Below are 25,843 nucleotides of genomic sequence, written 5' to 3' on the forward strand. Positions count from 1 at the left end.
ACGTTTTTGTTTTGTGTTTTTTAAAGTATGGATCTGTCCACTGGCTTAAAAATAGAGGCTTCATTTTCTTTTCCGAAGGCCTGGCAGGTGACTGGGTCAGGCTTGCCTGCAAACCCAAGGCGGCAGTTCATAGCTCAGAGCCCATGTGCTGCTGTCTGCTCTGTGGGCGGCAATCTGAGATGCCCCCATTTCTATATTTAATCCCAACTGACGGAGCGTGGGCGCCAGTCTCCTATATTAAGAAAACGATAGTAACTTCATCTTGTTTTAAATACCCCGCCCTTTAGTAATTACAAGAGTTCTGAGAGGATCCAGTGGAGTGAGAGCCCATGAGACGGCCCTGGCCTCTCTCTCTCCCAGGTCCGGTAACCTGCCTCTCTGTGGCTGGGACCACGGACAGAAGAATATTCACTAAGTGGTTCCCGGATGCCTGGGAGCATCACAAACCCAGGGGGAAGGGCCAAGAGCTTCCCACGCCCATTTATTCTTCACACTCTATAGAGTCTAAAGCAGGGAAGGGAGGAGGTCTTGAGTGCTTCACTTTCAAAATAAGGAAGCAGAGAAAGGGTGGATAGATTTTGCATCCCAACGTCCACGGAGGCCCAGGCAAGAGGAGGCCGCAGCTACGCATGAGCCTCCAGGCCCACCCTTAGGAAGGACGGGCCAGTGAGAAGCTGCAGCCTCGGCCTGCAGTCTCCCAAAGCAAAGTCGCTTCCCGGAAGGCCCAGACATTTTAGTGGGGCGTCAGTTTCCTTCCAAGAGCCCAGGTGATGCTCCTGTTTACGAGTTTGTGTTTATCACTTGGACAGGGAAATGCTGTCAGTATCTGCCACAATGCCCCTGGCGATCACAGGCTGGACAAGGTACCATCAAAAAAAAGAAAATAAAAAAGCCCACACCTGACCCGTACCCAGGCAGAGAAGGACGTTCTTACGCTTCATGGCATGACCTGAACCAAACGCTCTGTATTTCTGGAAAGCAGTCTGTGCCCCATGATTTGAGAAGGATGACGTGCTGACCAGCAGGGACCTGGCTGAGAGGAGGAGCCAGTGTGGGAGGAAAAAGTGAGTTCCTGGGAGCGGTGCCTGTAGGATGCCTGGACTGGGGCAGCATGAACCCCACGCCCAGTCAAGGGAGGAGGGGCCCAGGTTTCCAGGGTTGACCCTATCTTGGGGTTCAAGGTTCAAGTTCACCAGTCCCCAAGCCTCCACCCCAGTAGCATCAGGATGGACATGAGGCTGTTCTTTGGAGCTCCACCTGTGGAGGATGATGTTTTCAAACACCAAGATCATAGAAGGGGAGTACTGGAAGGAAGGTAACACAGCCAGTGCCACTCAGCTTCACGAGGAAGAAAGCGATGTCCCAAAGCGTTTGCTTGTTCACCTCTTAAGCCCCCTAGACCAGAAGTTCCTCAAGAGTAGGAAATGTGCCGGGCGCGGTGGCTCACGCCTATAATCCCAGCACTTTGGGAGGCTGAGACGGGTGGATCACGAGGTCAAGAGATCGAGACCATCCTGGTCAACATGGTGAAACCCCGTCTCTACTAAAAATACAAAAATTAGCTGGGCATGGCGGCGCGTGCCTGTAATCCCAGCTACTCAGGAGGCTGAGGCAGGAGAATTGCTTGAACCCAGGAGGTGGAGGTTGCGGCGAGCCGAGATCGCGCCATTGCACTCCAGCCTGGGTAACAAGAGCGAAACTCCGTCTCAAAAAAAAAAAAAAAAAAAAAAAGAGTAGGAAATGTGCCCTCTGTCCACCTCTTTACCTCCTTCTCCCCCAGTCTAGCACATTGTGTCCCATGCAGCAGTGGGGGCTCCAGCCAAACAAGGTCACAGAATTGGAAAAGAACAACTGTGTCCTCTTTTGTATTTTTCAGTGAAAGTCAACTCCTCCAAGCTGGGCTCAGTGGTTCATGCCTGTAATCCCAGCACTTTGGGAGGCCGAGGTGGGCAGATCATGAGGTCAACAGATCAAGACCATGGTGAGACCCTGTCTACTAAAAAATACAAAAATTAGCTGGGTGTGGTGGCACACGCCTGTGGTCCCAGCTATTCGGGAGGCCAAGGCAGGAGAATTGTTTGAACCCAGGAGACGGAGGTTGCAGTGAGCCGAGATCGCGCCACTGTACTCTAGCCTGGCGCGTGGCAACAGAGCAAGACTCTGTCTCAAAAAAAAAAAAAAAACACACAAAACAACAACAAAAACTCCTCCTGCAGGTGCAAAAGATCGTTTCTTCACAACTGCCCCAAGAAGACCAAGCGAACGAGAGTGTGGTGGCGGATGCCTCACTTGCACCCCTCCCCGTGTTTTCTCGGCCCCCTCTTTCCTCTGCTCCTCCGGCAGTCTGGAGCTAAGTCGTGCTGTCCCCTGGCCTCAAGACGCGGGGCGGCGTGTTTGGTTCCCGTGCAGCTAGACGCTCACATGGATGTTTGTCACAGGAGGCCTGACTCCCACGTGACCAGCAGGGCTGTGTCTCGTCCACAGCGCCCGTGATGGAGCACGGAGGGGCTCAGCACAGAGAAGGCACCTGGTCACTGGTTCTCGAGGTAAAGAGCAAGAGCGGCCATCACGGGGTCCTCAGGTACAGCCCGCACACAGCCCGGCGCGCTCTGCTGGGTGGGGCTGACTGCACGGGGCCCGCAGTCTGCATCCTTCTTTCCCAGGCAGGACCTTCATTCTTCCCAGTCCAGTCATTCAGCTTCTGAATGCTGACTCCACACCAGGCCCTGTGCTAAGTGGGGACGCGGCAGTGAGCAGACAGGTCCCCACTGTGTCTACCTTCACTCTGGGGCGCAGAGGCCATAGGAAAGTGTGTCGGGAGTGATGGTGCTTTGGAGCAAAAAGTAAGTGGGGGCAGTCTAATTTATACAGAACGCTCACGAGAGGTCTCTTTTCTTTTCTGCAGGGACCTGAAGAAAAACACAGGCAGCCTTGCAGTTGTCTGGGGAACCCAGGTAAAGGGAAAGAATCCCGGCAGAGGGAACCGCAACCGGGCAGAGGGAACCGCAACCGGGCAGAGGGAACCAAAACTGGGCAGGGGGAACCAAAACCGGGCAGAGGGAACAGTGAGCAGGTGGAGGAACCGCAACCGGGCAGAGGGAACCGCAACCGGGCAGAGGGAACCGCAACCGGGCAGAGGGAACCGCAACCGGGCAGAGGGAACCAAAACCGGGCAGGGGGAACCAAAACCGGGCAGAGGGAACAGTGAGCAGGTGGAGGAACCGCAACCGGGCAGAGGGAACAGCAACCAGGGGTAGGGAACCTCTACCAGGTGGAGGGAACAGAAAAAGGAAGAGGGAACAGCAACCAGGCAGAGAGAACCACGACAGGCAGAGGGAACCGTGACCGCCGGAGGGCTCCCAGCACAGCCGGCACATCTCCCCAGACCTTCCCAGACTGCCATAGCTCGCGGGGTCCCTGGCTCTTTACTGATAAACTTATTTGTAGACTGACAAATACCACGACATCCTGGCCACTATTTTCTGCCGTGACAGCGCTCCCTGCCAAGGCTGATTAACAGTCATGTTCGCCCTGTCGGCTTTCATTGACTCCCCTGACCCGGTGTGCACACCGCGACTTGGGGCTGGCAGAGCAGGCAAAACAGACCAGGTGTCCAGCCTGGGCAGCAGAGGCAGTCATCCCAGCTAAGGGGCTCCGTGATGACCTCACACCCCCATTCTGTACACCGGGTGCCATGGCAGTGTGTAGTAGGCTGCAACCAGAGGGTGCTTGGACTTGGACAGGACAGCGGAACAAGCTCTGATGCCCCAAATGTTACAGGCTCTATGGTGGTAAGACTTGGATTTGGGGGACTCGAGTAGGGGGCTGGGGGACAGCTCCAAGATATGGGGAGAGGAGGGACCCAGAGTCCCAAACGGAGACATAAAGCCAGCCTGCTCCTGCCCCGAGTCCTTCTGCCTCCTTCCTGTGGATGGATTTTGTTAACTTTCTTTTCCTAGTCCCAACACTTAGGTATTTTAAATTTTCCTCTTTAAGTAATAAGCTCAAAGTTTGTCACTTTTAAAAAACATATACATATGGAGTTTCGCTCTTGTTGCCCAGGCTGGAGTGCAATGGTGTGATTTCGGCTTACCGCGACCTCCATCTCCCGGATTCAAGTGATTCTTCTGCCTCAGTTTCCCGAGTAGCTGGGATTACAGGCATGTGCCACCAGGCCTGGCTAATTTTGTATTTTTAGTGGAGATGGGGTTTCTCCATGTTGGTCAGACTGGTCTTGAACTCCCAACCTCAGGCGATCCGCCCGCCTTAGCCTCATACAGGCGTGAGTCACCACGCCCAGCTAGTTTGTCACTTTTACTCTGAGGACATCTTTCGCTGTCTCCCCTGATTTTGATAGGAAGTATTCCGTTTTCATTATTTTCTACATAATCATACGTCCAGATTTTACTTTTTCTTGGACCGGCAGTTATTCGCAGGCGTGTTCACTTTCCAGGGACTATGTTCTTGTTAAGGAGGCTTAGGCTTAATGGGTCTCACTTTAGGGAACTTCTAATTAAAATGTTCTTTGTGGTCAAGTACATGATCCTATTTTATAAATGCTCCCCTGGATATGAGAAAAAAGCTTGAGTTCTCCAAGGAGCAGAACATTCTCTATGTCTGTAATAATAAAGCCAATAAAGTAAATGTAATAAAAGTTATGAAAGTAACTCATCTTTCTTAAATGCTTCCCACATGCCCGCTGCCTTCCCTGTGCTATTTCGTTTATTTCTAATCCCCGCGTTATCTCACTGGTGAGGAGGAGACAGAGGCCTAGAGAGGTCAGGTTAGGTGAGGGCTGGGCAGGCCACAGCCTCGGGCACCATTCACATAGCTTCAGAAGTTAGGAGGAGGATGGGCAGGTGGGGAATCCAGAGAAAGAGCAGGTCCAAGGTGAAGCTGCCACAGGCTGTGGGAGTTTGGGAGGAATGACTGAGCTGGATATTAGAAAATTTGTCAGTTGCCACTTGGAGGCGGGAGCAGAGGCCATGAGGTCAGGTGAGCTTATGGGAGAAAAGGTGGGAAGAGGGTGAGGGCAGACCTCAGGGGAGCACCCACACTTAGGGGCAGGTGAAAGAGGAGGAGGCAGAGCTTCCATAGAGCTCCAGGGTTCTCACCCTGGTGCAGGAAGAACCACTCAAGGTGCAATCAACATGCAGATGCCCAGGCCCACTCCCGCAGCCACCCTGGTGCCCACCAGTGTGAGAGAATGAAGGACTTGGAAAGCGTGGTGGCCTGAAACCCCATGAGAGGACCCCAGGGTGGCCAGGCCAGTGGTGTCCAATGCTCTGGAGAGGTCCAGGGACATGGGTGGGAGGGCACAGTTGCTGGATTCATTGAGACAAACCCACACTCTAGCTGTTTCTGAAGCCTCTGAATCATCAGAGCCACTTAGGGCACTTGTTACTAAAAATACAGGTTCCTAGGTTCCAACCCAGCCCTGCTGCAGCAAATCCTCCAGGAGAAGGGCCAGGGAATCTGTGTTGTTGTTGTTTTGAAAAAGAGTCTTGCTCTGTTGCCCAGGCTAGATGGAGTGCAGTGGCATGATCTCAACTCACTGTAACCTCCACTTCCCAGGTTCAAGTGATTCTCCTGCCTCAGCCTCCCAAGTAACTGTGCTTACAGGCACCTGTCACCACACTCAGCTCATTTTTGTATTTTTAGCAGAGACAGCATTTTACCATGATGGGCAGGCTGGTCTCGAACTCTTGACCTCAAGTTATCCAAGTGCCTTAGCCTCCCATAATACTGTGATTACAGGTGTGAGCCACCACTACCGGTCACAATCTGCATTTTTAAAGAGCATTAAGATGGTTTTTGAGGCTCAGATGAGTTTAGGAAGCTCTGTTGTGGCCCTGCTTCCCTGCCACACCCCCCCAACCTGTGCTTCCCAGTAACAGGGGAGCCGAGCAAGCCCCTCCCAATGAGGATGCCGCCTTGACTTCTGTCTCAGAGCAGAGTTAGTTTTTACTCAGAACTGATGTGATCAGTAACACTGAGGTTCTCTTCTAAGCCAGAGAACGACCGGTCACCTCCTTCCATTGCCCTCATGCTCTAAGACCCTGATACAGGACCCAGAGAAGCAACCGGAAGAACCAGGATCATGCCCTGGGATGAGGGCCCCATGAGGGCCACAGCTAGGCTGAAATGAGAGAGACATGGCTGATGTGCCCCAAATGTGCACTGTTGGGAGGGTGCCAGTCGGGCCAGTTCCCCAACAAAGCTGGTCTCAGGGCAGGGCTGGAGCTGCTGCTGTCCCCAAGTTCAATCTGCCCCTCGAAGTATCTCAACTGACTCCACCCCCAGCTGTTAGGGTCTTTTGTGGTGTAATTCAAGGAGGATCACAATAACTAAACGTAGAAATGGGGCTCGTCTTGCGGCTTCTCAAAATCACCCGAAAACGGCTACTGGGCTGCTCACTGAAGGGTACCCAGGAAGATGACAAGGCAGATTTCAGAACTGGGAAACTTGCTAAGTAAGGGAAACACACTCGTGGACACGTTGATTCCAGTAGAGCTCCTTGCTTCCGTCTGTCTTCCGCAGAGTGGAACGTTCACCACGGCATCCTGCCCCAGCCAGTCCCGGAGAATCCCCTGGGGATCTTGGGAAACTATAGCTCCTGTGCTTGCCTCGCCCCGCCCCCGCCCCCCGGGGTCTGGGTCACCTGTCAGGTGGGGTCTGGGTGTCTGTGGTTTTAAGAGTTCCCCAAGTGGCCGGGCGCGGTGGCTCAAGCCTGTAATCCCAGCACTTTGGGAGGCCGAGGCGGGTGGATCACAAGGTCGAGAGATTGAGACCAACCTGGTCAACATGGTGAAACTCCGTCTCTACTAAAAATACAAAAAAATTAGCTGGGCATGGTGGCGCGTGCCTGTAATCCCAGCTACTCAGGAGGCTGAGGCAGGAGAATTGCCTGAACCCAGGAGGCGGAGGTTGTGGTGAGCCGAGATCGCGCCATTGCACTCCAGCCTGGGTAACAAGGGCGAAACTCCGTCTTAAAAAAAAAAAAAAAAAAAAAAAAAAAAGTTCCCCAAGTGACCTTAACAGGCAGCAGAGACAAGGCCACAGATCCAACCTTTCGAGGAGGGGCCAACACCACCACCTCAAGCAGACAAGAGATACAGACCGGACCTGACGGAGGTGAGAGAAGAGGGCAGGACAGGGAGGAAGGGCTGGCTCTATATCAAATGAGGCTGCGTCTCCCTCAGCACAGCTGGTGGCCCAGGAAGGAGCCTGAGACAGAGGGGAAGCCTCCAAAGCTGACCACAGAATGGGTGGCTGGCAGGGGACAGGGGAGATGGTTAGGGGTATAAAAAAATAGAAAGAATGAATAAGACCTACTATTTGATAATACAACAGAGTGACCATGGTCAATCACTTAATTATACATTTTAAAATAACTAAAAGAATGTAAGTGGATTGTTTGTAACAAAAGGATAAAGGCTTGAGGAAATGGATACCCCATTCTCCACGATGCGCTTCTTTCTTTCTTTTCTTTTCTTTTCTTTTTTTTTTAAGATGGAGTCTTGCTCTGTCATCCAGGCTGGAGTGCAGGGCACAGTCTCAGCTCATTGCAACCTCCATCTCCCGGGCTCAAGTGATTCTCCTGCCTCCACCTCCTAAGTAGCTGGGATTACAGGCACCCGCCACCTTGCCCAGCTTATGTTTCTATTTTTAGTAGAGATGGGGTTTTACCATGTTAGTCAGGCTGGTCTCAAACTCCTGACCTCAAGTGATCCACCCACCCTGGCCTCCCAAAGTGCTAGGATTACAGGCATGAACCACCACGCCTGGCCAATGTGCTTACTTCATACTGTGTGCCTGTATCAATCAAACCATCTCATGTACCCCATAAATAAACACACCCATAAAAATTTTTTTAAGAAGCTGTCCACGGATGGAATTCTAACTTTTTAATTACGTAAGAGTGAGCTCACCTGCCAAAACTGCCTCGGAAGGGCGGCCTAGAGCACAGAGATTGAGGAAGACGTGACATGACCTGGTGGCGCCTCGAGACTAATAGCCTCAGCACCGCACGGAACGTGGGGGCAGTTTGAGTTCTTGGGTCCCTCCCAACCTCTGAACGCTTGGGGTGAGCCCAGGGAGCCAGAGCCAAGTCTCTCAGGTGAGTGCACAGCATGGCCCCCTGTGGCTGGTGAACCGGTGGTGTCTGGGGGACAGGGTGGAGAAGGCCACTTCACTAGGAAGAAACACCCAGAAACTGCAAACCATGTGATCTGTTATTCAGCTAAATGGGTTAGTAATAAAAAGTCCCAGGAAGATAAATGATAGGCCAAGGGCTGGAGGCTGGAATGGAGAGGGAACGTCAGGCCCACAGACAGGCAGAGGTTGTGGCCAGAAAATGGAGGGAAAATCTACAGTTCCTGCACTTCCCAGCAGAAACCTCAGGACCAGAAGACAAAGCCTTCCAAGCCCTGTAAGGAACGCTTCCCCCTAGAATGCCCTACTCAGCCAGAAGTCATCTGAGACTGCAAAGCTCAGGAAGAGGACCCTGTAGGCCCCAGGACAGAGACTATCCCTTCCTTCGTTAGTAATTCCAATGTCTACAGACGCGTCTGACCAACGGCACTCACTCACCCACAGACGTGGCCACATGAGGACACTGGGGCCAAAGCGGAGGGTGCAGTTTCCAATATGCCTGTCACCCCTTTGGGGCTGGATGCTGGTGAAGAGATAGGCAACATGTGGCTCACCAAAGGGCACCCAGGGCTGGCGGAGCCACAGAGCAGCAGAAGGGTGGGTCCCCAGCACCACGGGCGGCCTGTTGGCTCTGGACTGCTCACAGCTGCATTGTTAAAACAAAGGAAAAGTCTTCTCTCTTGTTGAAGCCGTGCTATCTGGGGGGCAGCTGAGCCTTTGTTCCAGTGAACGTAGTGCTTTTCTTGGGGAGCCACTGGAGAACACGCTTCACCAAGACCAGCAAACAGGAAAATCGAAGATCCGTGAATCCAGGCATCCAACCCAGGGGAGTGGCAAGGACCGTCCCAGGAGAGCAGCTGACAGCAGGCACAGAATGAGCAACATGGAGGAGAGGACTGAAGGTGGAGCCCTGCAGGGAACACGGCAGGGACAGTTCCGTGGCAGCCAGACCGTACTGAGCGTCGTACGGAGCTGCTGAAGCACATGGAGCAACCATTGGCTATGGCAGTTAATAGTTTCAGCGAAAGTAATCATAGTACCCCACCCAACGAGCAGGGATGGGGCTCACGCATCCGAAACTTACACATCAGGGGACAGCAACAGAGCCTCATGCTTAGGAAGCTGAGTCCTGAACCAAAACCAGCAGCTACCCCTGCAGGAGCGAAGGGAGGAAGAGAGACCAACAAGCCCTCTGGATCCTTTCCACAATACTTAAGTTTAAAATAATTAACTTGAAAATAAAAAATAAAGTACCAAGGAAAAAAGCCAAGGCCTCCAAAAGGTAAGAAGCAAAGAATGCGTGTTGAAGGCTCCTCTGGGTCTGCCTTGAACAGGGCTACTAGATGACCCCCAGAACGTCCATCTCCCAAGGTCTGGACCCCCACAGGCATCTGCTAGGTCACTCCTTCAGTCTGCACAAACAAACATGGGGGTAGTGAAAGGGAGAACAGGGAGGAAACTGGTCTTTTCTGGGCTGGACCCTAGAACCCTAGCACTCTACGAAGGAGGGAAGGGGACCATGGAGTGACTCACTCAGGACTCAGGGAAGACAGAAACCAAAAACCAGGCTGGCCCTCTCCACATGGCCTTCAACCCAGAACCGCACAGACCCCGCCAACCCTCCTCCTGCATGGGATGGTAACTGTCCTCCACGCCCTCCATGTGGCCTTCAACCCAGAACCGCACAGACCCCGCCAACCCTCCTCCCGCATGGGACAATAACTGTCCTCCACACCCTCGGCCTCACTCCCCAGATCTTTTCTATTCCCCCAACTAAAGACAGGAGGTTCTGTATGTGCAACCAGAAAAGCAGCAATGAGCTCCTGTGTGGTGGGAGCACTGCATTCCACCTGCGATTTCAGCCAGAACAGCTCCTCCCGTTCCAAGGCAGCCTTCACGAGTTTATCGTCACCCAGACCTGTGTGTAAAGTCCTCAAGACCCAGGCTAGCCAATGTGTGGAAATCACAGAAAACGGGACTCGAGCGCAGCTATTCAGACACATCCGCACTCTAGAATTACAGAATCAAGGCTAAATTGGCATCCATTTCACCATTTTCTTCTGCAACTGGCATCTAGTGAATTACAGTTTAGGGAAGATTTTGATTCAAATGATTTTAGATGCCATTCTTGCCAACAGTACTCTACAGAAAAATACAATAAAAGCACAGTTTGTGTTTTCAACACGGCATTTTTTTATTCATTCATTCTTGGTGAGATACCAGGCCCTATAAGAGAAGGTTAAGCTTGGTAAAATTATTAGACAGATTCTTACAAATGGTGGGCACAAAATCCCTACTAAAATAGGCATTAAGTATTGTAAAGCCATTGTAAACACTTCTTACCACACATCTTAGCATGTGCCTGTATCAGAGAAGCAGCTGAGATACTGTAAATGAACATGACATGCTATAGACTTCCAGGGGCTTTTCCAATGATTCTTCCACTCCTGGCATCTCATTGATGCCTTTCAGCACATAAAGAAAGATTGGGCTTAAGGGTGTGCTAAGTAGACAGTGATGACGGAAATGCCACATTTAGTGAAATATGTCGACAAATTAGACTAATTTCACTAAATGCCACATGTAGTGAAATTAGTCTAATATGTCGACAAAATAAGCAAAAGTCGTAGCACAGAGTTTCACAAACTACAGGTACAATGGAGCTATAAGAGGCTCAAAGGCGATACTCAGAAGTGGCAGAAGCCTGGGATTGGGCTGGCCAGGCTCTGAAGAGGGAGCTGCTGCCCACCCTGGAATTCGAGAGAGGGGAGAGATGGGGACACTGAGGAAGGGGAAACAGGAAACACTTCTGAGGCGACAGCTGTTCTTAGGGCAGTGAGATACTGATTGTCACAATGCTCGTGGGCCTGGGAAGTTATAAAGCAGGGCTTCCCTTGGTGAGACCTTGGTTAATCAGATTTAAGAGCAGTGCAGCCAGAACTGAGTGGAAAGAGGAAAACAATCATGAAATAGAAAAAGGAAACCCAAAAGGGGATTCGTTTAAAAAAGAAACAAACTTTAGAAACATAGCTCCAGGGTTCAATGGACACACACCTGTAGTCCCAGCTACTCAGGAGTCTGAGGCAGGAGAGTCACTTGAACCCTGGAGGTAGAGGTTGCAGCGAGCCAAGATCATGCCACTGCACTCCAGCTCCAGCCTGGATGACAGAATGAGACCCCATCTCCAAAAAAAAAATTTACACATTATGAAAGTAAAAAGTGTCCATCTGTGAACCTAGAGCTAAGTCCTCCTGGGTTCCAGCTGTGCTTCTTAAACTCTGGGAAGCCGAGCTCGGAACTTTAAGGACTGTGTTGTTTGAGAAGGAATCTGTGCTTACTGGGAAAAGATAAATGCAAACATTAGAGGAAAGGCATTATTAACGAGCCACTGTCAGCAAGTCACAGTGCTACCCTCCAGAGACTTCAGTGCCCTGGCAAGGCCTGCCCCTGACCCAGGGCAGGCATTAAACATCTCACGACTGTAAGATCCCGAGGCTGCATGTGACCCTCCCCCGGGACACAGTCATCCATTTAACTTTCATCACCGACTTGAAAAACGGGCACCAACGTATTTTCTGGTTTGTTTTGTTTTTTTTGGGACAGAGTCTCACTGTCGCCCAGGCTGGAGTGCAGTGGTGCAATCTCAGCTTACTGCAACCTCCACCTCCCAGATTCAAGCGATTCTCCTGCCCCAGCCTCCCAAGTAGCTGCCACCACACCTGGCAAATTTTTGTGTTTTTAGTAGAGATGGGGTTTTGCCATGTTGTCTAGACCAGTCTTGAACTCCTGACCTCAGATGATCAACCCAATGCGACCTCCCAAAGTGCTAAGACTACAGGTGTGAGCCACCGGCACCCGGCCTGTCAGTATATTTCTGTGATTTATTGTTCAACCTTTTTTTTTTGAGATAAGGTGTTACTCTGTCACCCAGGCTAAAGTGCAGTGGCATGATCACGGCTCACTACAACTTTAACCTCCTGGGCTCGGGTGATCTTCCCATCTCAGCCTCCCAGTAGCTGGGATCACAGGTGTAGGCCACCACACCTGGCTTTATTTATTTTTTTTGTAGAGACAGAGTCTCCCTACGTTGCCCAGACTGGTCTCCAACTCCTAAACTCAGAAGATCCTTCTGCTTCCATTTCCCAAAGTGCAGGGATTACAGGCACGGCCATTGCGCCTGGCCTATTATTAAAAGTTTAAATTTATGTTTCACCAAACACAAGAGCCTCCGCTGTGTCAGATGGCAGCATGGCTCCCAGAGGAACAACAATGACCCAAGGGACAGGAGTAGAACGGCCAGGCCACTTTCTTCTTACCTCCATGCACAAAGCCATGTAGGGTACAGTCTGAAGGCCCCACCAGGTGAATCAAGCTGGACTGGCTGTAGCTGACAGTGTTCGGCTCTGGAATTGCAAAGGAGAGAGATTAGTCGTGGGGTAGACTGACTGCCACAGCTGAAAGGTCTGGCAATGCCGTAACTACCCTGAGGTCTGCACAGTCAATGAATATGTCCAAAGGTGGTCAGCTATGATTTCTCTAAGGAAAACCAGGATCTCCAAACAGGCTACAGTGGGCGAAGGAGAGGCTTTCAAGAATTCATGAGCCATTCTGTTAGTGGGTCCTGAGGAGACTCTCTGGGGCCATCAGTGCCCTGCAAGGCCCCGCCCAGGGGTAGCCACTAAGCCTCTCAAAGCTGTGAGGTTGCGCGTGACCCTCCGCTGGGCTGTAGTTAACATCGGACTTACATTTCCAATTTTATGAGAAGTATCACAGTGTTTCTGTAAGTTACTACACCGGCCTGAGAATGTACAGCTCTGAACGGTGCTAGCTCTTCCCTCTAGCTGGCCCCTGCCCCATTCACCCCTCTATCGCCTCACTCTTGCGAATGCCTTCGGGGAGCTTCAGTCACCCAACACTGCAGTGCTCCTGAACTATCTTTAAGAGGCTGCACTTAAGAAAAAAAGATGAAATATAGCTTCCAGTCTCTGGAAGGCAGAGCTTTCTCTTTTTTTTAGAGACGGAGTCTTGCTCTGTTGCCCAGGCCCAAGTACAGGGGTGCAATCTCAGCTCACTGCAGCATCCACCTCCCAGGTCCAAGCGATTCTCGTGCCTCAGCCTCCTGAATAGTTCAGATTACAGGCATGTGCATCCACATCCAGCTAATTTCTGTATTTTTTGTAGAGACGGGGTTTCACCGTGTTGGCCAGGCTGGTCTTGAACTCCTGACCTCAGGCGATCCACCTGCGTCAGCCTCCCGAAGTTCTGGGATTATAGGTGTGAGCTACCGCACCCAGCCAGAAGGCAGACCTTTCTCAACACTGCTTTTTCTCACAGGATGGAGATAAAACCCACGAAAGATCCCCTGGGCAGACACCTGTGTAAACCAGCCTGGCGTGCACACCCACCCTCTACCCCCAAGGCCTTCCGGTCAGTGACGAGATTTCGTCTGTTCCCTGCCCAGGACAGCTGGCACTCAGAAAGGGTAGCTCATTCCTGCCCAGCCAGCCCTGAGCTGTTGAACATGCCAGCCCACTGGGCCACGAAATGACTAGGACTCATTTCAGATTAATACAGGTCCTTTCTAGGTCTGGCCTTTGGCAAGTAATGTTTCTCAGCAGCCAAAAAGCTGGTGGGATGAAGGGTGGTCCTGACCCTGAAGTTGATACCTGGGGTCTCCTAAGTGTCCAATGTCATTTCTTTCTTTCTCTCTTTTGTTGTTGTTGTTTTTGAGATGGAGTTTCTCACTTCTTGCCCAGGTTGGAGTGCAATGGCACGATCTCAGCTCACTGCAACGCTCGCCTCCCTGGTTCAAGCGATCCTCCTGCCTCAGCCACCTGAGTAGCTGGAACTACTGGTGTATACCACCACACCCGGCTGATTTTTGTATTCTTAGTAGAGACGGGGTTTCACCATGTTGGTCTTAAACCCTGACCTCAGGTGATCCACCTGTCTCACCTCCCAAAGTGCTGGGATTACAGGTGTGAGCCACCACTCCTGGCCCAAGTGTCATTTCTGAGGCTCTGATGTGCCTCTAGGTCATGGGCTAATTTGTGTCCCCCACAAATCATATGTTGAGGTCCTGACCTTGAGTGCCTCAGAATGTGACTGAATATAAAGAAAGGATCATTAAAAAAGTAACTAAGTTAAAATGAGATCATGAGGGTGGGCTGGTGTCTTCACAAGAGAAGGAGGTGAGGACAGACCCATACAGGGCAAAATGGCATCTACAAGCCCAGCAGAGAGGCCTCGGGAGGCTCCAGCCTGCCAACACCTTGTCCTTGGCCTTCTAGCCTCCAGGACCGTAAGACAAATTTCTGCCGTTTTGGTGGGCACTCGTTACAGCAGTGCCAGCACACAGGTACACTCCACACACACAATTTCAAACTGGTTCCTCTGCCTTCTCTCCTGGTCACTGCTAGCCACCATGTGAGCTTCTTCATTCCTGCCCTGCACTCGCCCTCATGCCAAGGTGTGTGGGAAAAGTAGCCTGTCATGGAGTCAGAAGCAGAGTGGAGGAGCCCCTTCCAAGAAGCCACATTCTAGGCACCACCACATTCTAGGGACCGCCCCACCCAACACACACTCCTGAATGTGCATCAAGAGGCCCTTGCATCTGGGCCCCTCTGGGAGCTGGCTCAAAGCCAACCAGACTCCTCCGAGCACCAAGGCTTCTGAGAAGGATCCCCTGGGGGCCCCGACGTCCCTGTGCTGCAGTCAGTTCACACAACCTGTGTCTTGGTCCAAGGGAGGCGATGCCCATTCTCCCACCTGCCGCTTCAGTGTGGGCCTGCCGGGGTCTAGGGGTGTCCAAAACCAGCCTGCAATTGCTGAGGGCACCTTGGGCCTCAGAGGAATTGAGCATGCCCTGAAACCTACAATAGCATGAGGGGAGGGGCTCTGAGAAGAGGCCAGAAATGTGGGGCATTAAAAGACTAGAAAAGCCTACTGTTGATTGATCTGGGAACTGAAGGAGACTGAAATCCAAAGCCCATTAAGACTCAGCCTTGTGTCGAAAATCAGATTAAGGTGTGGTTTACCCAGCCATGTGTGTCTTGAGAGTGAGAAAGACAGTGGAGTGAAGCGGGATGGAAAAGCAACGACATACACCAGGTTGGGGCATTACACTTGGAAAGAATGCTGGGTGTGGCTCCCATCACGTGGAACTGACTGGAGGCAACAGATCAGACGCCTACCAAGTTTACGAGAGTCTGATGTTGCCTGGACTGAAAAAAAGCTTTTGACTATGAAAACCCTAAAGTAACCTCCCCAAACCTAGACAGGCAGGAGGCGGGCTGACATTTCCCAGTGCCCACTTGGATGAGGCCATAGAGGATAATCAACAGGGAAGAATCTTCGAGGAGGCTGAGCCAGGGACCATGCAGTTCCTCCATAAGAGCGGAATCAGGGTCTTACCAAAGACCCTTCCCCATGGCCACAGCTCAGACCCTGGCAAGAGTCATCTCTGCTTGGGCCAGGGGCTCCTGGGTAGCTCCCGTACTTTGCTTTCCTAAATGAGTGTGCTCTTCTGTTCCCTCTTCCGCTGCCGTACAAAGGCTGCAAGTGCAGATAACTCATCATCTCAGTTCATCGGCTGCAGGAACGTGAAGAATTGCATCTGAACACGATGGAGAAGATTGCGTGCATATAGCCAGCTGCTACGCTCTGAGGTCAGCACAGGGGCCAGCCAGAAATTCAGGCAGTCATCCTTGAGGGTGAGGTGCTCCGAGTGTGCAACGAATACGACGGATCTGGTGACTGGAGGGGCAGGACCAGGCAGAGATGACCAAGCCTGTCTCCACACACAGCAGGGCCTGCCCTGCCTCCTCTGCAGTGGGTGTGGAAATACCACTTACGTCCAGGGTGTGAGCAGAGTGAAATGCTGCTTCCAGGCCTGACCCACGGAAACCTCAGATGTGTGAGCCTCCCCACTCTGTCCCCTCCGAAGGTAACCATCAAAGCTACCCATTAAAGATAGTGGAGGTACAGGACTGAAGGGGCCTGAATCCCCACATCGCTACCATTTGGAGGAAATCCAGCCCATTAGGAAAGCCTGATTTGGACTTTACCTAAGCAGGATGTGAACCTCAGCTGCGGGACCCGCGAGGGTTTTCGGGTTTGTCTGCTGCAGCAGTGAGCAAGACCTTGACCAATGCCGTGCCCAATCTTCAAACCTGTAGTTTCAAAATGATGTGAGGAGCCTGAACCAGGCCCTCGGGTAGCAGTGGGTGAGCTTTCCACAGCCATAACACAAAACTCTCCTTTCTGGACCCTGTCCTATGTGACAAGCAATTTCCAGGGCTTCATGGGTGTTGGGTGTTTATGTCATCTTCACAAGCCTATGGTTTCGGTTTCAGTTTCACCATCTCTGGTTCCAGCTGAGGAAACTGAGGCACGGAGAGGTTAAATTCCCATGAAGGCAGCAGAGCTGGGTTCAAACCTAGGCGGTACAACTCCAGCACCTCCCTTCCTCCCCCATCCTCTCTTGCTTCCCCCATGCCCCCAGCCCCCAAACTACTGCTTATGGGGGCAGGAACATGGGCCTGGCCAGAGGGCCAGAGGCGTCGGGTAGAAGGCGCTTCAGACCCTGGACCGACCTCCAGGCCTGGCCACGCTTACCACGCTCACACCCTTGTGGATGGCTCAGGGCAGATCTTCCCGGGACTTGGCCACAGCACTGCCTGACCCCAGGCAGCAGATCCCAACCCAGGAGCCAGGGACTAGGCGACCTAACAAGACCCCATCTGCACTGGAAAGGCTGGACCAGGCCTGGAAGTGAACACTATTTTCAACCCAAGGGCCAGGGATGAGGCAGGTCCCTGGAACTTGTGTGACGCAGGGCTAATTTTGTCATAAGCCCTAAAAATGGACAGCCATATGGCTGCACAGTCCCTACATGGTCGAAGCTGGACAGCCGACAGCTATGAATCCAAGGAGCTCATGGTAATTTCATTTTCTCTTGTAGATAGAGAAAACAATAAGGATAACTGGCCTTTAAAAAATTATATATTGGGCCGGGCACAAAGGCTCACGCCTGTAATCTCAACACTTTGGGAGGCCGAGGCGGGCAGATCACTTGAGTCAGGAGTCTGAGACCAGTCTGGCCAACATGGCGAAACCCCGTCTCTACTAAAAACACAAAAAATTCACCGGCACAGTGGTGCATGCCTGTAATCCCAGGTACTCAGGAGGCTGAGGTACCAGAATCACTTGAACCCGGGAGGCAGAGATTGCAGTGAGCCGAGATCACACCATTGCACTCCAGCTTGGGCAACAGAGTGAGACTCTGCCTCAAAAAAAAAAAAAAAAAAGCCAGCCATGGTGGTTCATGCCTGTAATCCCAGCACTTTGGGAGGCCAAGGTGGGTGGATCACCTGAGGTCAGGAGTTGGACATTAGCCTGGCCAACACGGTGAAACCCTGTCTCTAAAAATACAAAAATTACACTAAATTACAACATAATTACACTAAAAATACAAAGATTAGCTAGGCATGGTGGCGTGCCTGTAATTCTAGCTACTCAGGAGGCTGAGGTAGGAGAATTGCTTGAACCTGGGAAGCGGAGGTTGCGGTGAGCTGAGATCGCGCCACTGCACTCTACACTCTAGCCTGGGTGATGGTAAAACACCGTCTCAAAAAAAAAAAAAAAATTATTGACTAATGACAGCTGTATATATTGGACAACGGGCTTTTAAGGAACTCACAGACTCTGAGCTAACTGAAAGAGAGGCTGCCCCTGTGGAGGTTGCTAGGCAACAGTCTGAACTCTGGCTCTAAGATGAGATTCGGGATGTGGGAGGTGCAGGGGCTGGGAGGAGGCTAGTCAAAGGGCAAGACGCCCTCTCCAGGGCAGAGAGGGAGGGTCCTCCCACAGGAAGGGACAGCATGTCACACCCGTTAGAAAGACCCCAATGTCGCCGGGCACGGTAGCTCAAGCCTGTAATCCCAGCACTTTGGGAGGCCGAGGCGGGTGGATCACGAGGTCAAGAGATCAAGACCATCCTGGCCAACATGATGAAAACCCGTCTCTACTAAAAAATACAAAAATTAGCTGGGCGTGGTGGCGCGTGCCTGTAGTCTCAGCTACTCAGGAGGCTGAGGCAGGAGAATTGCCTGAACCCAGGAGGCAGAGATTGCGTCACTGCAGTCCAGCCTGGCGCCTAGCAACAGAGCAAGACTCTGTCTCAAAAAAGAAAAAAAAGAAAGACCCCAACGCCAAGGACACACACACACTTCTCCCTGAGCTGCTGTTCCCCATTGACCAGGACACCCCTCCCAAACCCAAACTCACCCACACTGAGCCACCATACAGGAGACCAGGCTGGTCTCAGGAGCATACCCCTGGCTCCTGAGGGCACTGGGCAGCCCTGACAGGGAGGACCAGTCTAGTCCTGCCATTGAGATGCCAGCTCCACCCAGCAATGAGAGTCAGAGATGCAGATGATCAGATATACTCAAGAAAGAATGGCCACGAGACTTCCTCAGAAACGTTTAAAAGCCAAGTCTCTAATCCAATCATCTGAGGAAGATGCATTTTTATAAAACAAAAAAGTAAAAATAAAAGCACATAAAAATCAGGAAATCTTGAGATTCAGAAGGCCCACTCTGAATGATATTGAATACTACATTCTGAAAAATGTCATGTGTAAATTGACAGCCAATCAGAGGCTGGCAAACAACAGAATCCCACGAGCAAAGGAATTTAAACTTGATTCAAAATCTTGAGTAATTTTAGTGTCCCTGAAGGTCAGTCAAAGGCAGAAGCTAGGATCTAATCCAGGTATCCCCAGACTTTTTACACAGGGGGCCAGTTCACTGTCCCTCAGACCGTTGGAGGGCCGCCACATACTGTGCTCCTCTCACTGACCACCAGTGAAAGAGGTGCCCCTTCCTGAAGTGCGGCGGGGGGCCGGATAAATGGCCTCAGGGGGCCGCATGCGGCCCACGGGCCATAGTTTGGGGACGCCTGATCTAATCCATGCCTCTCAAAGCCAGAGTCAGCCTGGCAGCGCTGCCCACTTCCTCAGCCCGCCATGGTCTGGCACCGGCCGAAAGCCCTCTCCAGAAACTGCTCATGAAAAGGTAGGTGCAGGCAGCCCCCATGTTCCACCCAGACCCTCTCCTCCATGCCCCCTTTGTGTTAGGCAAGACTCGGCCTCTGCTCCTCTCTTACAAGGGCACCTGTCACTGGATTTGGGGCCCACCTGGGTAATCCAGATGACCTCATCTCAACCTCCTTAGTGTAACCCTATCTGCAAAGACCCATTTTCCATGTAAGGTCCGATTCACGGCTCTAGGTATTTGAACGTGGACATATCTTCTGACCCTGAGCATCGTGCTGGTGCGTTTCCCAAGACACCTTCCCTCCTTTGCATCCCATCACGGTCCTTGGGGCCTGTGTCTGACCTGCCTGCTGGGCTGCCCTCCCAAAAGCAGAGCCTGGGCACTGTCTATCCCAGCACATGCCTCCAAGCCTGTCTGGTGTATTGCTGTGTTGAGAAATTCGCTGTCTATTTAAATTTCGTTTTTTTTTTTTTTTTTTTTTTTTTTGAGACGGAGTTTCACTCTTGTTACCCAGGCTGGAGTGCAATGGCACGATCTCGGCTCACCGCAACCTCCGCCTCCTGAGTTCAGGCAATTCTCCTGTCTCAGCCTCCTGAGTAGCTGGGATTATAGGCACGCGCCACCATGCCCAGCTAATTTTTGTATTTTTAGTAGAGACGGGGTTTCACTATGTTGACCAGGATGGTCTCGATCTCTTGACCTCGTGATCCACCCGCCTCGGCCTCCCAAAGTGCTAGGATTACAGGTTTGAGCCACTGCGCCCGGCCTTAAATTTCATTTTTAAAACGTATCTCAGGCCGGGCACGGTGGCTCACACCTGTAATCCCAACACTTTGGGAGACCGAGGTGGGTGAATCATGAGACCAGCCCGGCCAAGATGGTGAAACCTTGTGTCTACTGAAAATACAAAAATTAGCCGAGCATGGTGACGTGCGCCTGTAATCCCAGCTACTTGGGAGGCTGAGGCAGAAGAATTGCTTGAACCCAGGAGACAGAAGTTGCAGTAAGCTGAGACTATGCCACTGTACTCCAGCCTGGGCAACAGAGCAATACTTCACCTCGGGGGAAAAAAAAAAAAAAGGTATCTCTTCACTGGGGTTTCATCAAAGCAGCACCATTCTTTCTCTCAATACTGATAAATTAGTTTTCTTTCTTCTCTCTCTCTCTCTCTCTTTCCTTCCCTCTCCTTCCTTCCTTCCTTCCCTCCTTCCTTCCTTCCTTCTCTCCCTTCCTCCTCCCTCCTTCCTCCCTCCTTCCTTCCTTCCTTCAATGTGAAAAGAGAAGAAACCTACAGCAGATTCCCCAACAGTAAAGAAACCAACCTACCCAGTCCCACTGACCTAAGGTGACAACCAGTCCGCTTTTGGCAAGTTGAGGCTGGAGCACAGACTGGGTCAGAGACACAAATGTGACGCAAAGACACACAAAGCCCTGTCCAAGCCTCAGGCTGACCCATCTGGAAGTCAAGCACATGCCTGCTGTGCGCCAGCAGCCTAGCCCGGAAAGACGGGTGGTAATCTGTGCTTTCTCCAGTCCCCCCAGTCCCCCTTGATGCTGATGTGGATGAGGCCAGGGAGGTGGGCAGCCGGAACAATGCCCTGGGTCCGGGTTAGCAGGGCCAGGGCGCCTCTCCAGCAGGGCTGGGAGCAGGTGGACCCCAGAGTGGAGCCCATGACACGGGCACATCCCAGGGGAAAGGGGATTACTTGAGGCAGGTCCTGACCGCGGCTGAGGGTGGCGGCAAAACAGAGAAAGTCGAGTCAGAAACTCTAACACCTGCCATGGCCAGGGTCCCTCAAGGGGCGGTGGGGGTCAGCAAACCCTCCGCAGGCTGCATGAGGACGGCGCCCTGTGGAACCCAGCACAGAGCATGAATGCGCCGCAAGCCCAGGCCGTCGCAGGGAGGCAGAGAAGCACACAGTGCATTTCAGAGGGAGTTCTCCCGCCACGATTACAACGTGACCCCCATGTGTGCAGTGGGGAGACGGGTAACACTCACTGCCTGCCCCCGAAGGCTCACCCTGTTCCTGAAGGAACTGACGCTCCCCAGGGCCCCTGCCCTGAACTGTTTCCAGTTCCCTGGGTAGAAAGTCCTTGCTTGAGGGAAAACAACTCGTCGTGCATTTGTTTGGATTTTGGATGAACATTTTGTGAAAGCCAGAGCATCGCGACATGAGGGCAAGAGGATGGATGGAGAGAAGGGACCAACACTGCAGGGAAGCTGGGCACATACAGAGCCCAGTGCCCGACTGGCAGAGCCACTCCCCCAGTCAATATCTGAACAGCAGAGCTGAGAATAGTGCCGCTTGAATAACTGCTGCCGTTTTTTCTTTTTGGGATGAGCTGGAAATCCCATCAAGAACAAGGGACCTGGCCGGGTGCTGTGGTTCACACTTACAGTCCCAGCACTTTGGGAGGCCAAGGCAGTCTCATCACTTAAGGTCAGCAGTTCAAGACCAGCCTGGCTAACATAGTGAAATCCCGTCTCTACTAAAAACACAAAAAATAGCCTGGCATGGTGGCACGTGCCTTAATACCAGCTATTCAGAAGGCTGAGGCAGGGTTCAATTGCTTGAACCCAGGAGGCAAAGGCTGCAATGAGCCAAGATTGTGCCACTGTACTCCAGCCTGGATGACAGAGTGAGACTGTCTCAAAAAAAGAAAGAATAAGCCACTGAGTGAACACGAGAAAAAGACACAACAAAAACCAATTCCCTGTGAACAGGTGCAGCCGCCTACCTGGCAATGGAGGCGCCATGTTCAGTGCCCTCTTGGGAATCGCTGAGGTGCTCAGGTCACTTTCCAGCTGTGTGACTGGAGGGGTCTACATGGCTCAGGGCAGGGCTAGGGGACAGCCCTCCCTGGGGACCCCAGAGAGACCAGTGCGCTCAGCACCTGGGGACCCTCGAACAGGAGGCTCACGTAGGCCTGGTCAGCTCCTGCCTCCTGTGCGTCCCCAGGGCGGAGAGGCAACTGCTGCTGGTGCCCGCGGCTCTCACCTGGGTTGAGGACTGGCTGGACGATGTCCCCGTTCCTCCACTTGGTCTCCATGCGCTCCAGCTTCTGGGCTTCGTATCGCTTCCGGCCCTCCTCCTCCTGCTCCTGCCGGGAATACTGCGGGAAACCAGAGACAGGTCAGGCCCAGGTGGGACACGGCCTCCTCCCCTTGCCCAATGGCCACAACCCCAGGCCCCTTATGTCACATAGCCTTTTGTAACTGAGACTATTTTTTCTTCTGTTCATGTGTGTTTAATATAAGTAATAAGAACACAGAAAGAGAGGAATCCCAGGCAGCTCCACTCCCCAGAGACAACCTGGGTCAGATGTTTGGTTTAGATCTTTCCTGGACTTGCTTTTGTGCCCGCAAATAGATAAAAAGCTCTATGGTGCTGTATGTGGAGTTTAAAAGCAACTGTGTTTTGCTACTTCACTGTATCATTTAACATGATTTTTCTAACTATGCGGGCACTTATTCCCAATTTTTCTTTATTTTTAAAATTTATTTTATTGATTTTTGAGACAAGAGTCTTGCTCTGTCCCAGGCTAGAGAGCAGTGGTGTGATCTTGGCTCACTGCAACCTCTGCCCTCCGGGTTCAAGTGATTATTCTGCCTTATCCCCACCGAGCAGCTGGGACTACAGGCGCGCACCACCACGCCCAGCTAATTTTTGTACTTTTAGTAGAGACCCAGCTAACTTTGGTATTTTTAGTAGAGATGATGGTTTTACCACGTTGGCCAGGATGGTCTCGATCTCTTAACCTCGTGATCTGCCCACCTTGACCTACCAAAGTACTGGGATTACAGGTGAGCCACTGTGCCTGGCCCCCAATTTTTCACTATTAAAACCACACCGATCCTAGGTTACTTATAATCATTTTGCACTACCCCATTCCTTCCTAGGATTCATTCCAGAATAAAGGGACCCTCAAAAAAGGCCCCATCCACTCTCCCAGGGCCATGACTGAACAGAGGCTCTGTGTGTCACTGCTGACCCTTGTCAATTGAGCAGGCTGTATATTTGCAGAGAACAGGCAGTCAAAGACGGAATCATCCTCCCAAGACTCTCTTAATGGATCACAGGGATTTTGACCCCAGAAGTTAAAAATAAATGTGAATATAAAACTCAGCACAGCCCAGGCATGGTGGCTCGTGCCTGTAATCCCAGCACTTTGGGAGCTTGAGGCAGGTGGATCACTTGAGATCAGGAGTTTGAGACCAGCCTGGCCAACATGGTGAAACCACGATCTCTACTAAAAATACGGAAATTAGCCGGGTGTGGTGGTGGACAAATGCAGTCTCAGCTACTCGGGAGGTTGAGGCAAGGGAATCGCTTGAACCTGGGAGGCAGAGGTTGCAGTGAGCTGAGATCACACCACTGCACTCCAGCCTGGACAAAGTCAGACTCCAACTCAGCACAAAAAAAGACTCAGCACAAAAACCAAAGCTCCTGAGTCCTGGGACACAACAGGGGGTCTGCATTTCTTGGACATAACAGTTCATCACTGCCCTCCTGTGCGCAGTGGAGGGGACACACCACACTCCCTCCCCATGGGACCCTCTGTGTGCAGACCCTCTGCCTCCTCCGTCCCCCAGGATCCTCCCCCTCCCCGCTCCACCAGGCCCTCCTGGCTGACCTCCTCCTGGCCATTCTGATTAGCCTCGACTTTGGCTCTCACGTTCACTCATCTAACAATTCCAGCTGAGCCTGTGGGGAAGCCACAGAACTCAAGGCCCCTCTGGGCCCCTCTCAGCCGCCTGTTAAAGCCCCTCTGACCTAAACAAGTTCACTCCAGGCAGCTGTGTTAGGCTTTCTTTCAAAAGCCAGTTGTAAACATCCCGATAAGTCCTGCTCATGGCTCAGCTCCAAAACTGCGCAGAGCCTGAACACCATTCTTTGGGTTAATTACCCATCATCTTCAGTTGAGAATCCATCTTTAAAAGAGGCTGAGAAGGGAACTGAAGGGTTTCTTCAAAAGAAGCAAACCATGGGGAGTGTTTTAAGTTGCAGTGGGTAATTCAACATTTTCCTCCATAAATAAACCATGTCCTAATGTTCCATCGGCCAAGTAACGACAGAGAGGAAAGCTTGTGCTGTGCCTACCTAGGAACACTGATGGGTGAATTCAGCATCCTCAAGAAATGCCTTTTAAAGGGATTTTTTTTTTTTAAAGGAGCTAGCCCCCGGTCTAATAAATCCTTGCGGCATCCAACACATTCGTCTGCGCTTGGCGGGCGCACAGGGAAATGATGGGGCCCCGCCCTGGACACAAGCCACGAGAAGCAGCCCAGCCTCCCCGCCAACGCTGCCTTTCAATCTGGGAACAAAACCGCTGGAACATTTTAATGATGGCTGGCACCTAACTCTCACCCCCGAGGGCTCATCAAACCCAACTGATCTGAAGCAGCAGACAGCGCGGCCCAAATGTCTGAGACAGGCTGTGAACTCTTCACTTGAGCACACATTCAGACATTTGAAACAAAACAAAGCATCCACCCCCAGTGGCTACACAGCCTGTCTAGGGCTGCGGCTGTCCCTCCGGTCATCCTGGGGCCGCTCTAGCCCATCACAGGGCCACTGAGGTTCCCGGCTCACTGGGAAAGCTATGGCCTCTGCCAGGCTGGGGAGGAAGGCAGAACAAAGACAAGACGCCCTACAATAGACACCTGTGCACACAGCCAGCGGCTGGGTTCCTCCAGGGAGATGCACACATCCAGGAAACTAGAGTGTATGTGTGTGTGTGTGTGTGTGCGCGCGCGCGTGCGTGTGTGTGCATGCACGCATGTGTGTTCAAGATATCTAAAAGCATATGTATGTGATATCCCTATAGTATGTGAGTATGTATTATACATATCTGCATATCTATAGATACAGGGATGTATGCTTTCCTAAGTCAGTGATGGCTGCCTGTAGAAAGGTCAGCAGGAGATGCTCATGAAATATAAGACAGCCTGGTGGCCAGGCCACCAGCAGATGAGCATAAATACCTATCGGAGCCAGGGAAGGAAGCTGCACTTTCCAGGATTCCTAAGCAGGTCTGTGGCTGGGCCTGCCAGTGAAAAACAGGAGACCTAGATTCCAAATCAACGGAAGGGTTATACTGAATGGGCCTAGCATGTGTTGGGGGATGATGGTGCAAACAGCTCTTAGCAACAGCCGCAGCTGAGAACTGTGCAGCCTCTCCCATCTGCAGCTCTGGCTGCCCCGGCTCTGCGGAATGGTTTCAACAACCCCTCAGCAAGGCCAAATTGATACTTATGTCTCATCAAACCCCACTACACAAAGGAAATGAAAAAGCAACAGGGGGCTCCTCCAGGATGTGGGAGGGAGGGAGCTAATTACCGGGCAAGGAGAGGGGAGGCTAAGAGGGGCCACACTGAAAGTGCCCTGTCCCTGCAGCAAGGGGACAGGAGGCAGGGAAGTCTGAAGCCACCCATCCCTTTCACCAGCCAAAGACCCAACAGCCCTTGGCACATAGATCCTATCAGCAACAAGCAGCAAAAGCAACCGCGTTCAGGTCCGGAACTGCCCCTTGGTATCACCCGCCTGAGATGTACCATGAGATGCCGAAGCCAGGCACGGGGACTGGGAGAGAATTTAGAACTGGGTAGCGTCCGAAAATTAAATCTG

At 51.9% G+C, this 25,843-nt stretch overlaps 1 protein-coding gene across 3 annotated transcripts in view; it reads right to left on the minus strand.

The window, feature by feature from the left end:
* The window catches only part of ACOT7 (acyl-CoA thioesterase 7), a 118,213-nt gene that overhangs the window by 40,043 nt on the left and 52,327 nt on the right, over positions 1-25,843 (minus strand). For all 3 annotated transcript variants that reach the window (XM_039474226.2, XM_003939621.2, XM_039474227.1), the window contains exons 5-6: positions 22,214-22,328; positions 12,471-12,557 (exon numbers count right to left, since the gene is read on the minus strand). In XM_039474226.2, the coding sequence (XP_039330160.2) occupies positions 12,471-12,557; positions 22,214-22,328 (202 nt within the window). The remainder of the gene's footprint in view (positions 1-12,470; positions 12,558-22,213; positions 22,329-25,843) is intronic.

The sequence above is a fragment of the Saimiri boliviensis genome, chromosome 11 (assembly GCF_048565385.1).
Source record: "Saimiri boliviensis isolate mSaiBol1 chromosome 11, mSaiBol1.pri, whole genome shotgun sequence".
Taxonomy (NCBI): Eukaryota; Metazoa; Chordata; class Mammalia; order Primates; family Cebidae; genus Saimiri; species Saimiri boliviensis.